This window comes from Sinohyriopsis cumingii, chromosome 6 (genome assembly GCF_028554795.1).
Source record: "Sinohyriopsis cumingii isolate HCF-2022 chromosome 6, ASM2855479v2, whole genome shotgun sequence".
Lineage (NCBI taxonomy): Eukaryota > Metazoa > Mollusca > Bivalvia > Unionida > Unionidae > Sinohyriopsis > Sinohyriopsis cumingii.
Genome location: NC_142966.1, coordinates 2,456,460 through 2,471,501, shown reverse-complemented (window position 1 = coordinate 2,471,501; position 15,042 = coordinate 2,456,460). Strand labels below are relative to the sequence as shown.

General features: G+C 34.8%; 1 protein-coding gene across 3 annotated transcripts in view; it reads right to left on the bottom strand.

The window, feature by feature from the left end:
* LOC149796275 (uncharacterized) overlaps nucleotides 1-15,042 on the bottom strand; it is a 67,663-nt gene that overhangs the window by 8,873 nt on the left and 43,748 nt on the right. For all 3 annotated transcript variants that reach the window (XM_089960910.1, XM_089960911.1, XM_089960912.1), the window contains 4 exons: nucleotides 13,189-13,339; nucleotides 10,812-11,049; nucleotides 3,978-4,159; nucleotides 2,397-2,623 (listed from right to left, as the gene is read on the bottom strand). In XM_089960910.1, coding sequence (XP_089817036.1) covers nucleotides 2,397-2,623; nucleotides 3,978-4,159; nucleotides 10,812-11,049; nucleotides 13,189-13,339 — 798 coding nt within the window. The remainder of the gene's footprint in view (nucleotides 1-2,396; nucleotides 2,624-3,977; nucleotides 4,160-10,811; nucleotides 11,050-13,188; nucleotides 13,340-15,042) is intronic.

Here is a 15,042-nt window from a genome sequence, read left to right as displayed (position 1 = left end):
GTTGTCTGACCATTAAGGTCATACTTTGCAAAATGAAAGAGTTACTGTGTAAAAATGAAAGTAAATGGATCTGATAACCAGGGACTATAGCTCTACTAAATAATGATGTAGACCGTTGATAATCAAAACAATATCAAGCTGCTACCAATTATAAGTAAATAGTTCTTTGTGGCAATGAAAGTAGGTGTCCAACAATCTGTGGCTATAACTCTGCTAAATAATGATTTAAAACACTGACAATTAAACTCTGGTGAGGCCTCAACAATATCAAACTGCCTGTACAAGATTTGGTTCAAATCCAATTTAAACCGAGTTCTTGCACACAAATAAAAATAAAGCAAGTGAACATGACAATCAGGAGCTATAACTCCACTAAATGATAACACAGAATGCGGACAACCAACTCATATAAAGTCTCCTCAAACTACATACCAAATATGATTGAAAAGGAATATTAATTATTGCAGGAAACAAAAGTAGGTGGATAATCAAGGGCTATAACTCTGCTAAGCAATGCAGCTATGGTGGCGCTCACCAGATAATATGTACTTTTGAGAGAGTGACGTATGTAAGGTGAAGTAGTTCGCATTTAAAACATGCACAGTGGAGAGAATGTTTGCATACCTCTATGCTACATTAATGTAATGTGGATGATATTTCTTTTGGATATTGTACTTTTGGAAATTTTACATGATTTAAGCACACTGCTAACTAAAATGACTGCTCCCTTGTGTTAAAAAATCAGTCTGAATTAGTCTAAAGTACACTATACATAGCAGCTATTAAAATAGGGAAAATGAATTTTGCCAGACTAGACAATACCAGCTTCTGAAAGTGCAATGAATGAATTACCAAATAAACAAAATGTAAAAAATGTTATCGGCTCTTTTTTATACAATTTACCTCTGAAGTTCAGGAAGTGAAAATGACCAAGTAGAGCTAGCACTTTTTTGAAAGGTGCACATTTGAAGTAAGGCCAAGCTGTATACTCTATAACCCATAGTACACCCATCAATCATACACCAAAATAAAGGGAATTAAAGGTTCTTTGCATTATACCTAAGATATACAAGGTCTTTTTTAAATAGCCAGTATAACCAGTGAGGAAAGCCAGGGACATTCTTTTTCTTTAAATTCCTAAGCCTATGCAAAATGCGAAACTGTATAGCGCCACCTAAGGTTTAATGATCTAATAGTTAAGGGCTATAACTCTGCAAAGCAATGCAGCTAAGGTTTTGTCATCTGAAAATCAAGGGCTATAACTCTGCAAACCAATGCAGCAAAGGTTTTATGATCTAAAATTCAAGGGCTATAACTCTGCAAAGCAATGCAGCCAAGGTTTCATGATCTGACAATTAAGGACTATAACTCTGCAAACCAATGCAGCAAAGGTTTTATGATCTAAAATTCAAGGGCTATAACTCTGCAAAGCAATGCAGCCAAGGTTTCATGATCTGACAATTAAGGACTATAACTCTGCTAAGCAATGCAGCTAAGGTTTCATCAATATTAAGCTTCACACTAAACTGATTTCAATCAAATATTAATTAGGTTAGTTTCTGTACAGAAATGAAAATGGATGGGTCTGACAATCAGGGGCCATAAATCTGTTAAATGATGATACAGAATGTTGATTCATATTCAGCCAAGGTCTCAGCAACATCAAGACTTTAATCAAATATGTTTTGGAATGCAAAACTAATCAAGGGATAACTGTGGCAAAACAAATGTGGGATGGATGGACAGATGGATGAAAGGATGAAAAGACGGAAGAGCAGAAAGACAAAAGAATGAACTGCCCAATTGTATATACTACCATTTTCTACAAAAAGCATGAGGCAGTAAAGACTTTAAAGACATGAATTTTTTGTGGCCAGATTGGTTCTAGACATTTGTTCTGCATACAAAGTTCTATTCTTGGCAAAAAATTGAACTTTTTATATTTCAAAAGTTGATAAATACTTCACTTCTCCACCTTGCTCCATACAATTATAATTCAACCACTTACACAGCTTTAATTCTTACTGCTGACAATGGTGCTTTTAGTAAAATATTAATAAATACATTTTATAATTTTAAGATTTTATTACATAAGGAATAAATTTAGAAAAAGGTGTCATAGATAAATATTCTAAAAAAATGACTCAGCTTGAGACAAGGGAATTTAATACACTTACTCAACTGGAGGCAGGGGAATTAAATACACTGACTCAACTTGAACCAAGTCAGTTTAATACAATGACTCAGCTTGAGTCAAGGGAATAAATACTAACTCCACTTGAGACCAGGGAATTAATACTGACTCCACTTGAGACCATTTAATACACTGACTCAACTTGAGAGAAGAGAACTTAATAAATGAGATGTTTTCAATTAGCTAGACTGTGTCAACCTACTTTAGGCTGGTCCGTAAAGGCTTTTTTCCTGGTTCCTGAGGTTGCTCTCTGTGGGTAGGCTGAACTTTTCTGGGGGTCTTCTTCCTTGGGGGAGATACATTGTACTCCACAGGAGGGGGTAAAGGGGGCAGGTAGATTGCAGAGAGACCCTCTGCAATTTTGGCCCCTATTGTGTGCAATGGGGTTTCTATCTCCTTGTTTAGAATACTTTTGATATCTGTGTGGACCTGCAACAACAAAAGTAAAGAAAATAATCAGATTCGAAAACATGTATTGCCCAGCAACCCATAAAAGCTACATATTTTCATCAAACAAGAGTAAAATTCAGTGAGTTAAAATTTTAAATTTTAAATGAAGATTACAAATTTCACACTTTTTTGTGCAGAATTTGAAAACAAAAAACACTAAGCACCAAGGAAAGAAATAATCCTAGCATGTTTAACCTGTAAATATAGTATAGGGAATGCGTATATTCATCCAAGTGCTTATTTTGACAGTCTTTATCCAAATTGTTGGGACATTAAAGTCAATGTTACAGCCCCAACCAGCAACCTGCAATCACTCATACTGTATAAAATGAGTATAATCTTTTTATTTTGACCCTCTCAATTAGAAAATAAGGTCATTTTGAAAAAAGTGACTTCGATACCGTCTTTTAAGTCCTCAGCTTGATGAATGAACTAACCATGGCATATAGACTCAGTAAATAAGTTCATTAAGACTTATTGGTCATCTTTTGCTTCAATGGACCCCCAGTTAGGGTTAGGTTCATTGATACTTATTGGTCATCTTTTGATTAGATGGACCCCCAAATAGGGTTAGGTTCATTGAGAATTATTGGTCATCTTTTGATTAGATGGACCCCCAAATAGGGTTAGGTTCATTAAGAATTATTGGTCATCTTTTGCTTCGACAGACCCCCAGTTAGGGTTAGGTTCATTGAGAATTACTGGTCATCTTTTGATTAGATGGACCCCCAAACGGGGTTAGGTTCAATGAGAATTACTGGTCATCTTTTGCTTTGATGGACCCCCAGTTAGGGTTAGGTTCATTGAGACTTACTGGTCATCTTTTGATTAGATGGACCCCCAAATAGGGTTAGGTTCATTGAGAATTATTGGTCATCTTTTGATTAGATGGACCCCCAAATAGGGTTAGGTTCATTGAGAATTATTGGTCATCTTTTGATTAGATGGACCCCCAAATAGGGTTAGGTTCATTGAGAATTATTGGTCATCTTTTGATTAGATGGACCTCCAATAATGGTTTCATTTACCCACCGTGTCCTTAAAATGTTTGTATCTTACTGGTGGGTCAAATTATTTCTGTCATCAATCTAATGCATGAGATATACAGGTTACCATGATCTGTTTCTAACATTGATAAAAACTGTACATGTACAAATTGGTAAATTTACATGTAGATATTGGTAAATGTACATGTAGATATTGGTAAATGTACATGCAAATATTGGTAAAAGTACAAGCCAACTGTTTCATAGCAGAGTAAATTAACAGAAATATATCTTTCACTTTGGTGTTGCAAGGTGGTCAACAGTCTATAGAATATGTTCATTTTTACCTGGCCAACTTTCAGTGCCTCTAGAACTCTATCATCTTTCTCTACAGAGTGAGCTTTAAGAAGCACATTCCATGCAGCCGTCTGGATTCCCTCACGGCTTTTGTCATTTGCCAGACAGCGACATATCTGAACCATGGCCTGAATGGCACCAAATCGTATCCTCCAGCTCCAATCATTACGACCTGAAGGGCAAAATTTATAACCTATTAATAAACAACTGAAAATAAATACTGGTCATACAGGTCTTGTATTTTTTTCACTAGCCCACAGGAAAACCAAAATAAGATTTTTATTTATCCTGCCCAAATTACACTGATCCTGTGAAAATTAATCTGAAGTGAATTCAGTTTCTAATTCAACATTTATCATTCAATAATTTCATTTGAACAATAACAATTGTATTTATTTCATCATCAGATCTAAAAACAAGATCATCTATTTCTCTGAATAATAAGTGCAGACCATGCTCTTTGTATGCATTTTTACAGCATTTTTGGTTTATCTTACTCTCTTCTCCTGTTCAAATATACAATCTCTTGTCATCATCTAAGTTCTTATTTTTCAGTTAAATTTGATAACCTTGCGAAAACTTCCATATTGTTTTTGGAGCTTTACCTGTAGCATGTACCATATAGCCAATACTGTGCTTATGTGCCATAAAAGGAACATACATACATACATACATACATAGTTACATACATACACTTTCCATGTGTCACTGCACAATACACTGAATGTTTCTCAACATATATATATATATATATATATATATATATATATATATATATATATATATATATATATATATAAAACTGCTATTAGCGACCTGTGCTATGAGGGACCACCATTCATTTCTGACCACAATCGTAATGCACAGATCAATTTTATTACATAAACACTCTGTTATGAGCGACCACCTGCCAAATGTGACCAGTGACCATGATGTCTTGGCAAAATATGCATTTTGACACTGCTATGAATGACTGCATCGCAGAAATGAGGATAAACTCCACCGACCTTTATTTAATCCCTGTAAAAACGACCGCTCATACCATTCTAAATCAAAATTTTAAAAAAAAAAGTCTGGCTAGCAATGACTGAATTAGCTATACCTAAAGTGCTTTATAGTTTATGTCATAAACCAGACTAAAGTATATGTAGATTATTCCCTAGTCTGGTTCCCTGCTTGCAATGCTCCCTGCATTGTTCTCCGCTATTCGTATAGGGGTGAGCAATGCAGGGAACATACAAAGCAGGGAACCAAACTAATTATTCCCGCACTTAGCCTGCTTCCCCACCTTTTCGTAGGACCTGGCATCCCTAAGAACGACCACGTTGTGAGAACAGACAGACACCACTGAGGTAATCAATTGTTAGAACTGCTCGATTAGTAACCATTGTTATGATCAAAAACAAACTTAAAAGGAATATCTATAAAAAAAATGAATTGTTGCTACCGGTGATAGATGCTACAGTCCATAAACCAGGCTAATGTACATGTCACGAATTGCCGTTGTCGTGACAAAGTTGACGTAGTGGTTGTATATATTGTTTGTCTTGAGAGTTAACCCATATTGCCTGGGGTGAATAAAGTCATTGTCTATTAAGCCAGCAAGAGAGAATCATTTGTGGGATTCAACTGATAGTGTTCAAGACTTGTGATGTTTGTTGTCCCCCCCCCCCCGATGTTAAGTGATTATATCCCAATCACAAAGCTGTCATCTATTCAAGTTGGTGTGACCGGGTTACACACTTTGCTTATAGAGTTAATCCCTGTATGTCATCTTTGAATGAAGCTGTTGACTTTCGTCTCTGAGTAAATGGTTCTGTTTCTGGATGAGATAATTGTTTCTTTTTATTCATTAATTGTTACATATGCAATGGACATGTATATATTTTTCATATTTTCCCACAACCCAGTCAAAAACGTTTTTAAGTTTGATATTACAACTGAGCACTAATAATTTTAATGCCTAGAACTTTAATAATAATGGACAAACCTCCAACTAAAAAGAGACAAATTTTAATGCTGGAGAAAATAATTATTTAACTGAAAGAAGTGAAAAAGACCAAACCACTTGCAAAAGAGTGGTTTAAACATTGGTAAAACATATTTAGGTTATTATAAAGGAAAAGGAGTAATTCAGAAACAATTTCCTATGCTAAACTATGTGATCTTTAAACATAAATGTGATTTCATGTTTAATGATAGAAGTATATCTTTAATGCTATATAATTTTGTTTTTAGATAAATGCATACAATATTTTAGCAAGAACTATTAATAAAGAATAGAATATATGTACAGTGATTGTGGTTATTTTTCTTGAAACTGTTCTGAACTGGACCTTGGAAGCTGGTCTTTTTGTACAAACCTGCTACGAGAGACCACTTTTTATTGGCAGAAGGGGTGGTCTCTAATAACAGGTTTTGCTGTATATATATATATATATATATATATATATATATATAATAAACCATATATACATTAAAACATATTATTTATTCTGGATTATTTGTTGAGTCATCCAATGTGACTTTTCCAAATGACCAATACTAGCCTGACATCTCACAGCTTTTTTATATCTGATTTTTTATATCAGATTAAAATCAGGGGGCTCCGAGTGGCCGAGTGGTCTAAAGTGCTCACCATTACGGATCACTGACACCTCACCTCTCTCTGTATTGGTCTGAGTCCCAGGCTCACCTAACATGGGTACATGAGATAGCTTGCCAGTAGCTTCTTGTGGATCGGTGGTTCTTCCCTGGATTTTCCAGGGTTCCTACTCCTCCACCAGTTATACTGGCCACCGTGTATAGCCTATCTTGTGCTGAAAAAATGCATTAAATCCTACAACAACAACAACTTAAATCACTGTTTGGGGCCTGACATCCCACAGCTTTTCAAATCATCTGTACTGAAATCAGTGTTTGGGGCCAGTATATTAGGCTGGTTCCATGTGCATAAAGACTATTTTGACAATAATCACCCTAATTTACTTGATATATGGAATAACAATTCTTCATTTGTAGCAACTCAACTGAAGTTGATGCTACCATCCAAGGTGTAGAGAGCTGCATTTCTGATGTGAAATCATGGATGACATGTAACAAGCTGCAGATGAATGATGATAAAACTGAGGCCATTCTGATTACAACACAAAGACTTTCATTCACATTCTTTACCTCAAACAATAAATATCAGCAACACCAACATTAAATTCACACAATCAGTACGAAACCTAGGTGTTACTCTGGACAGTACTCTCACATTGCACCAACATGTCATGAACATATGCATGGCTGCATATCTTGAGCTGAGACGCATCAGCTCCATTCACAAATATCTTTCAGTTGATGCCACTAAAACACTTGTGTGTTCATTAGTACTTTCAAGACTGGACTATTGTAACTCAATTCTGTCTGGTTCATCTCAATATCTACTCTAAAAACTTCATAAAGTTCAAAACACAGCTGCTCGGATCATACTTAGAATACCACAATCAGAGCACACCTCCCCGCTGTTCTGTACCCTACACTGGCTATCCATTCAATCCAGAATCAAACACAAAATTTGTTCTCTGTGATATGTTTCACTGACAGACTCTAATCCAACATACCTATCCGACCTCACCAATGTGTACACACCAGCAAGATACTTACGCTCCTCTTCTGATAATCGTATACTCATTATTCCCACTAAGAAAACAAAGTCATATGGACAGCGTTCTTTTGCATACCAGGGACCAGCAACGTGGAATGAATTGCCCACTGAACTTAGACACAGTGATCACATTTAAGAGTGCTCTCAAAACTCACTTATTTCAACTGCAAGAACAAACTTAAAGACCTAATAATGTTTCCTACCTTAAATATTCTTTTTATGTTTTCTAATTTCATGGTGTTTGTGTTTGTAATCATATCATTATATATGTTTTTTATCTTATAGGTGTTGTCTAATGTTGTAAAGCACCTAGAGCTTCTAAAGATTAGGCACTATACAAAGTCGTCATTATTATTATTATTATTATTTCCACCATGGATTTATTCCACTTTGTTATGTGCTGGATACTGGCAGGTATTCAATTAACATAATAAAGATACAAATTAACCACAAATGAGTATGGCATCTCACATTTCAATTGACGCGTCCAAAACAAGACCACTTATTAATTGTAATGATAGCAACCAGTATAAATTTTTACTGCTCTAACGGATTAGTGACAGCTGAGGTTGCAGTGACCCATTGGCAAAATCACTGACCCTGGATTAGTGACAGCTAAGGTTGCAGTGACCCAATGGCAAAATCACTGACCATGCATTAGTGACAGCTGAGGTTGTAGTGACCCATTGGCAAAATCACTGACCCTGGATTAGTGACAGCTTAGATTGCAGTGACCCATTGGCAAAATCACTGACCCTGGATTAGTGACAGCTGGGGTTGTAATGACCCATTGGCAAAATCATTGACCCTGGATTAGTGACAGCTGGGGTTGAAGTGACCCATTGGCAAAATCACTGACCCTGGATTAGTGACAGCTGGGGTTGTAGTGACCCATTGGCAAAATCACTGACCCTGGATTAGTGACAGGTGGGGTTGTAGTGACAAATTGGCAAAATCACTGACCTTGGATTAGTGACAGCTAGGGTTGTAGTGACCCATTGGCAAAATCACTGACCCTGGATTAGTGACAGCTGGGGTTGAAGTGACCCATTGGCAAAATCACTGACCCTGGATTAGTGACAGCTGGGGTTGAAGTGACCCATTGGCAAAATCACTGACCCTGGATTAGTAGATTTACATTAGTCTTGAGCCCTATCATGGCTTACAGCAAGTCAAGTGTTGTAATATGACAAAGTTATTATTGTAAAATTCTAATTCAATTAAAGGTGAAAACACAAAAGTGGTGTACTGACTGGTTTAAACAAAAGCACTACATATTGGAGATATTAAATTTATACATTTGTATGAGATTAATAATACTATTGTTATATTTCAAGGTGCCAATTTTCTTGGTGTATTATGTATGGTCTTTAATACTTTTCAGTCTTAGGTATACTGCATGTACAGTCCTTATTACTGTTCATTCCTGGTGTATTGCATGTACAATCCCTAATACTGTTCAGTCTAGGTGAACCGCTCTGGTGGCCTAGTGATTAGAGCATCTGCCTCGGATGTGGGAGGTCATGGGTTTGATCACCAGCCGAGTCCAATCAAAGACTTACAAAAATGGTACTAAAAGCTGCCTTGCTTAGCGCTCAGCATTAAGAGGTTAGTGTTAGGTTGTTGTTTTTGTTGTTGTTGTTGTGGGGTTTAATGCCATTTTTCAGAACATGATAGGCTATACATGGCGGCCAGTATTAATGGTGGAGGAAGAACCCGGGAAAACCCCGGAAAGAACCACCAACCCACGACAAGTTAGTGTTAGGACTGGTCGACCTGGTGTGAGGATAATGTGACTGGGTGGGACATCATGCTACATGTCTGCAGCATGGTGCCCCACTGCTAGACATCACTATAAACTGCCACACTGCAGACATCATAGTGATATGACTGAACAATTGTTAGAGCTATGTTCAAAATCGAAATCTCGAAATCTCAGTCTATGTGTATTGCATGTACAGTCCTTAATACTGTTCAGTCTAGGTGTATTGTATGTACAGTCCTTAATAATGTTAAAAGCAGTGGATGGGTTTTGATCCCTTAAACTCCATAATCACAGTTTCAATGATAGTGAATAATTAAGAGCTTACAGAATATATATATATATATATATATATATATATATATATATATATATATATATATATATATATATGGTAATATCTTACCATCTGTATATCTTTGAGAATAGCTTACAGTCTATGTAGTTATGTATATTTTTCTGGTTTGATCACAATATAATAAGACAGCCATGTTGATGGCTCTGTTTACTGATGTCCAAAGCATTTTTGGTACATTGTATTTTACATATAATGCCATTTTTATGCTTTATACCTATTTTTTTTATCTGTTCTTAGTATGTTGTACTTAATTAAATTAGTTTTATATATATATATATATGTTATAAAGTTCATTTGGAAAAATCACATCAACACATTAATACAAACCAACCCTACAGAATAAACTCAAGAATCAAACAGTTCATATTAAAATTATCTGATTCACTTAACCTTCTAAGATAAGTTGTGCTAAACTGTTAAAATAGCATACTAACACTGCATAAAAAGGACAACTCTGTCTAATGTACAACATTAAGATACATTAAAAAGGATAACTCTGTCTAACGTACCATTTTAACACATATAAAAAAGGACTGTTTAATGTACAGTATTAACATTGCATAAAAAAGATAGCTCTGTTTAATGTACACTATTAATACATATAAAAAAGGATAACTGTCTAATGTACAATATTAGCATTGCATAAAAAGAATAACTCTCTCTAACATACAATATTAACACATATAAAAAAAGGATTGTCTAACATACAAAATTAACACTGCATAAAAAGGATAACTCCTTCTAAATTAAAAATGTACAATATTAAAATGGAATAAAAAGGATAACTCAGTCTGATGTACAATGTTAACATGGCATAAATAGGATAACTCAGTCGTATGTACAATGTTAACATGTCATAAATAGGATAACTCAGTCTAATGTACAATGTTAACATGGCATAAATAGGATAACTTCAAATAATATACATAAAATTGATGATTTAGAATAGAACAACTAGAATTGAACAATTAGAATAGAACTATTAAGTATATTAAGAACAGAATAGAGCTGTATCATCTTTGCATGATGTACATCACACTATAATAACTTACCCCCATCGCTTGCCTCGTTGATGGGCTTAAAAAAGGCCAAGTCCAAGAGTCCTGCACTCTGGAGGGGTACAGAAGGGTAAACTCTCTTAAAAGGGTCTGACAGGTCCCTATTGCTCCCCATCAGGGCCCGCTTCTGGATATGGGAACTGTTGCCATGGAGACAGATATCAGCCAGGATGTTGGTGTATGTTATTGCCACCTCCCAGTGCCAACCACTGATCCCTGGAATTCCTGAAACCTGGAACAGAGTAAAAGGAGATAATTCTGCATTCCTATGAGAAATTAATTATAGGACTAGACAGTACCAAAGAATGAGGACCAGTCACATAATAACTGACCAAGCAACCCCTGCAAGCAAGTTAAACCACATGATCAAATATTATAACTTATCATATAATGTGTACATACTTTAGCAACATAATAATATCACAACACGAATACTGCATGTTACATTGTTACTTAGCAATTTAAAATAACAATGTCACAAATGTAAACTCTTTAGTCAGTGCTAAGTATCTTTACAATGATGACTAATGTATATATGGCTACATTAATGTTGACAATTGTACACTTCTGGACTTACTATTTTATTGATGACTACTGTACACTTACGGATTAATTGAACCTTATGGACTCATGATATTACTGATAACTGATAACTAATGTACACTTATTGACTAACTGAAACTTATGGACAACTATTTTACTGATGACTAGTGTACAATTCTGGAAACACTATTTTATTGATGACTACTGTACACTTATGAACTCACTATTTTATTGATTACTCTTGTACACTTATGGACTAATTGAAACTTATGGACTAAATGAACCTTATGGACTCACAATTTTACTGATGACTAATGTACACTTATGGACACACTACTGATGACGAATGTATACTTACGGACTAACTGAAACTTACGGACTAACTGAAACTTATGGACAACTATTTTACTGATGACTAATGTACACTTATGAACTCACTATTTTATTGATAATTTTGTACACTTATGGACTAACTGAAACTTATGGACACACTACTTTGTTGCTGACTAATGTACACTTATGGACACACTACTGATGACTATTTTACATTTATGGTCACACTACTTTGTTGATGACTACACACACATATGGATACACTACTTTGTTGATGACCAATGTACACTTATGGGACATGACACTTTATTGATGACTAATGTACACTTATGGGACACACTATTGATAATTATTGTACACTTATGGACACACTATGGATGACTACTGTACACTTTTAAACACAGTACTTATTGATGACTGATGTACACTTATGGACACAATACTTTATCAATGACTAATGTACAATTATGGAGACACTACTTTGCTGATGAATAATTTACACTTATGAACACACTACTGATGACTACTGTATACTTATAGACACACTACTGATGACTACTGTATACTTATAGACACACTATTTTTATTGAATAATGTACACTTATAGACACTTTTTTTATTGAATAATGTACACTTATATGACACACTACTTTATTGATGACTAATGTTACATATGAAACACTACTTTATTGATGACTAATGTATATTTACAGGACACACTACTTTATTGATGACTAATGTATACTTACAGGACACATACTTTATTGACGACTAATGTACACATATGGACACACTACTTAACTGATGACTAATGTACACTTATGGGACACACTACTTAACTGATGACTAATGTACACTTATGGGTCACACTACTTAACTGATGACTAATGTACACTTATGGGACACACTACTTTATTGATAACTATTGTACACTTATCAACACACTATGGATGACTACTGTACACTTCTGAACACACTACTTATTGATGACTAATATACATTTATGGGATACACTACTTTACTGGTTTCAAAAAGTACACACAATCAAACGTTTCTGGCAAAAATATATACTTCCCCATCCTCCTGACTGGAGAATCTAACTACCCTGTTCAAACCATTATCATTACAGAAAAAAAACTGACTTTTCCCATATACCCTGTTCAAAAAAATTCCCATTACCAGAAAACAAACATCTAATCTCATATACCCTTTTTAAACCATTACCACTGCAGGACAACAAACATCTAATCCCATATACCCTGTTGAAACCATTACCATTACAGAAATAAAAACAGTCTAATCTCATTTACCATGTCTGATTTCATCAGCCTGCTTCATGTGTTCAATACTGAATGACTTTCAATAAAACATCCCCCCAATAATAATATAACAGTATACTAGACTAGCCAGATAAAAAACTGCAGGCAGAATAATATATATTTTATTTTCCAGCAGTCTAATGTATGTTATTTTCTACTCCAGATTCTGTACTTACAGGATTATTAGTGTAAGACTCTACAGACGTGGCCTCAGAGGCCCGACCCCCATGTAGTTCTGTCCCTGCCTCTGCCCTCCAACCAGTGCCAGGTGGACCACTTTCCCTGCTCATTAGGCTCTGTTTGGAATCCTGTGTTTTCATTCGGACTCTGAAGAAACATTCACAGTAAACAGTGAAACACACTGACATTGGAGAAATCAAGATACTAAATTAAATCTAAATGATTATATTAGACCTGTGTTCATTTGTTTATTGCTTAATACAAAATTATGTAAAGAAACAAATCTGACAGGTCCTTTCTGTTTCTAATAGACAGGTCTGATTGGATTTACTGTACTGTGTGCTTGATTTGGAACCAAAGAGTCTATAATTTTTAGTGTCTTATAAATGTCAGCGGCCTAGACCCAATGTTTGGGGAAAAATATGTTGGCTGACTTTAAATAAAATTTTGATTAGCAATCAAAACTGTTACTACGACTCTTTTGTCTTACACTAAGTAATAGAAAAGAGAGATAAAAGCAAGAAGTTTTGTGAAATTCAACAAATAATTCATTTTCCTTGAATACAAATTGAAAATTTATAAAGAACTTACAGTAATGTGAATTAAATCCTAAATAGTCCTAAAAGTTCTATCACTTAGTCCTAATGAATACAATTCTAATTAAATTCTAGTGGTCTCAAAATAAGATCCAACACTGAATGTGTTGATGTGCCTTTAGTAGCCTGAGATGTGTTGATGTGCCTTTAGTAGCCTGAGATGTAGACATCTACTAACAGCCTTTTGATGAATCACAATTATATAACCCAAGATGTCCTTGTCTGAATGCACTATCAATTTCAAATTAATGTTCCAGTCAAAGAATATTATAGATGTGCACTTGGTATTTCCAGTGAGTAATAATTTTAATAAATAACTCCACCCAAATGAAATACTGAACACAACAATAAGACTGATTCTGCTATAAAATGTTAAAAAATGCAAGAATGAGTAATTTCTCAAGTAAACAAGATTATAAACTCCTCTACCTGATCTAGTTTGTAATTACCATTATCTTGAAATACTCTGTCACTTAATGAAATTTTCCATTCTAGAATATTTTTAGTTGTTAACAAGATAAAATCTGTTATTAAAATTATAATAAAGAACAACAGGCTCTTCATGGAGGAATTTCAATAACTTTGACCCAGACCCAAATAAACATGTTTACCTCTTTATAATGATCCTAATATTTAACTTACTCTCATAGAGAAATATTAACTATGTGTTATTTGCTTATCAAAAGCAAACCAACATCAATGTCGCTAGTGAACTTGGACAACATAAAGTCATGGAGAAAAAAGAAAAAATACAATACAGTGTGACTCCGCTATAGCACACTCAGTTATAACATGAATCTGGATATAACACGGTCGTGGTGTGGCTCCCAAAATTTCACATACATGTATTTTTCTCGTACATGAAAAAAAAATCTTTCTTAAAAGTACCCCCAAAAACGTAAAAAGTTTATTATCATTTTGGGGAAGAGATCGCATATGAATAATACAAGATGACTGTGGTGTGGCTCCTGAAATTTCCTATGTATTTTTCTCATACACGAAAAATTATTTTTTCTTCTTAAAAGTACAACAAATAACGTGTAAAAAGTTTATTCTGGGATTGCATAGGGTTTTGCCAATGTTGCAAACTTTTATTTTTTTCCTTATTGGCAGCAAAATATGCCATGTGGCAATTTATTTTATTGGCAACATTGTTGGCTGTTTAAACTTGTAGATACAACCAGTGGTTTGGAGCGGAGAAATTCAAGGCCCCATGAAAGGAAGCAGCAAACTTAATATAAAATGCACTGAAAT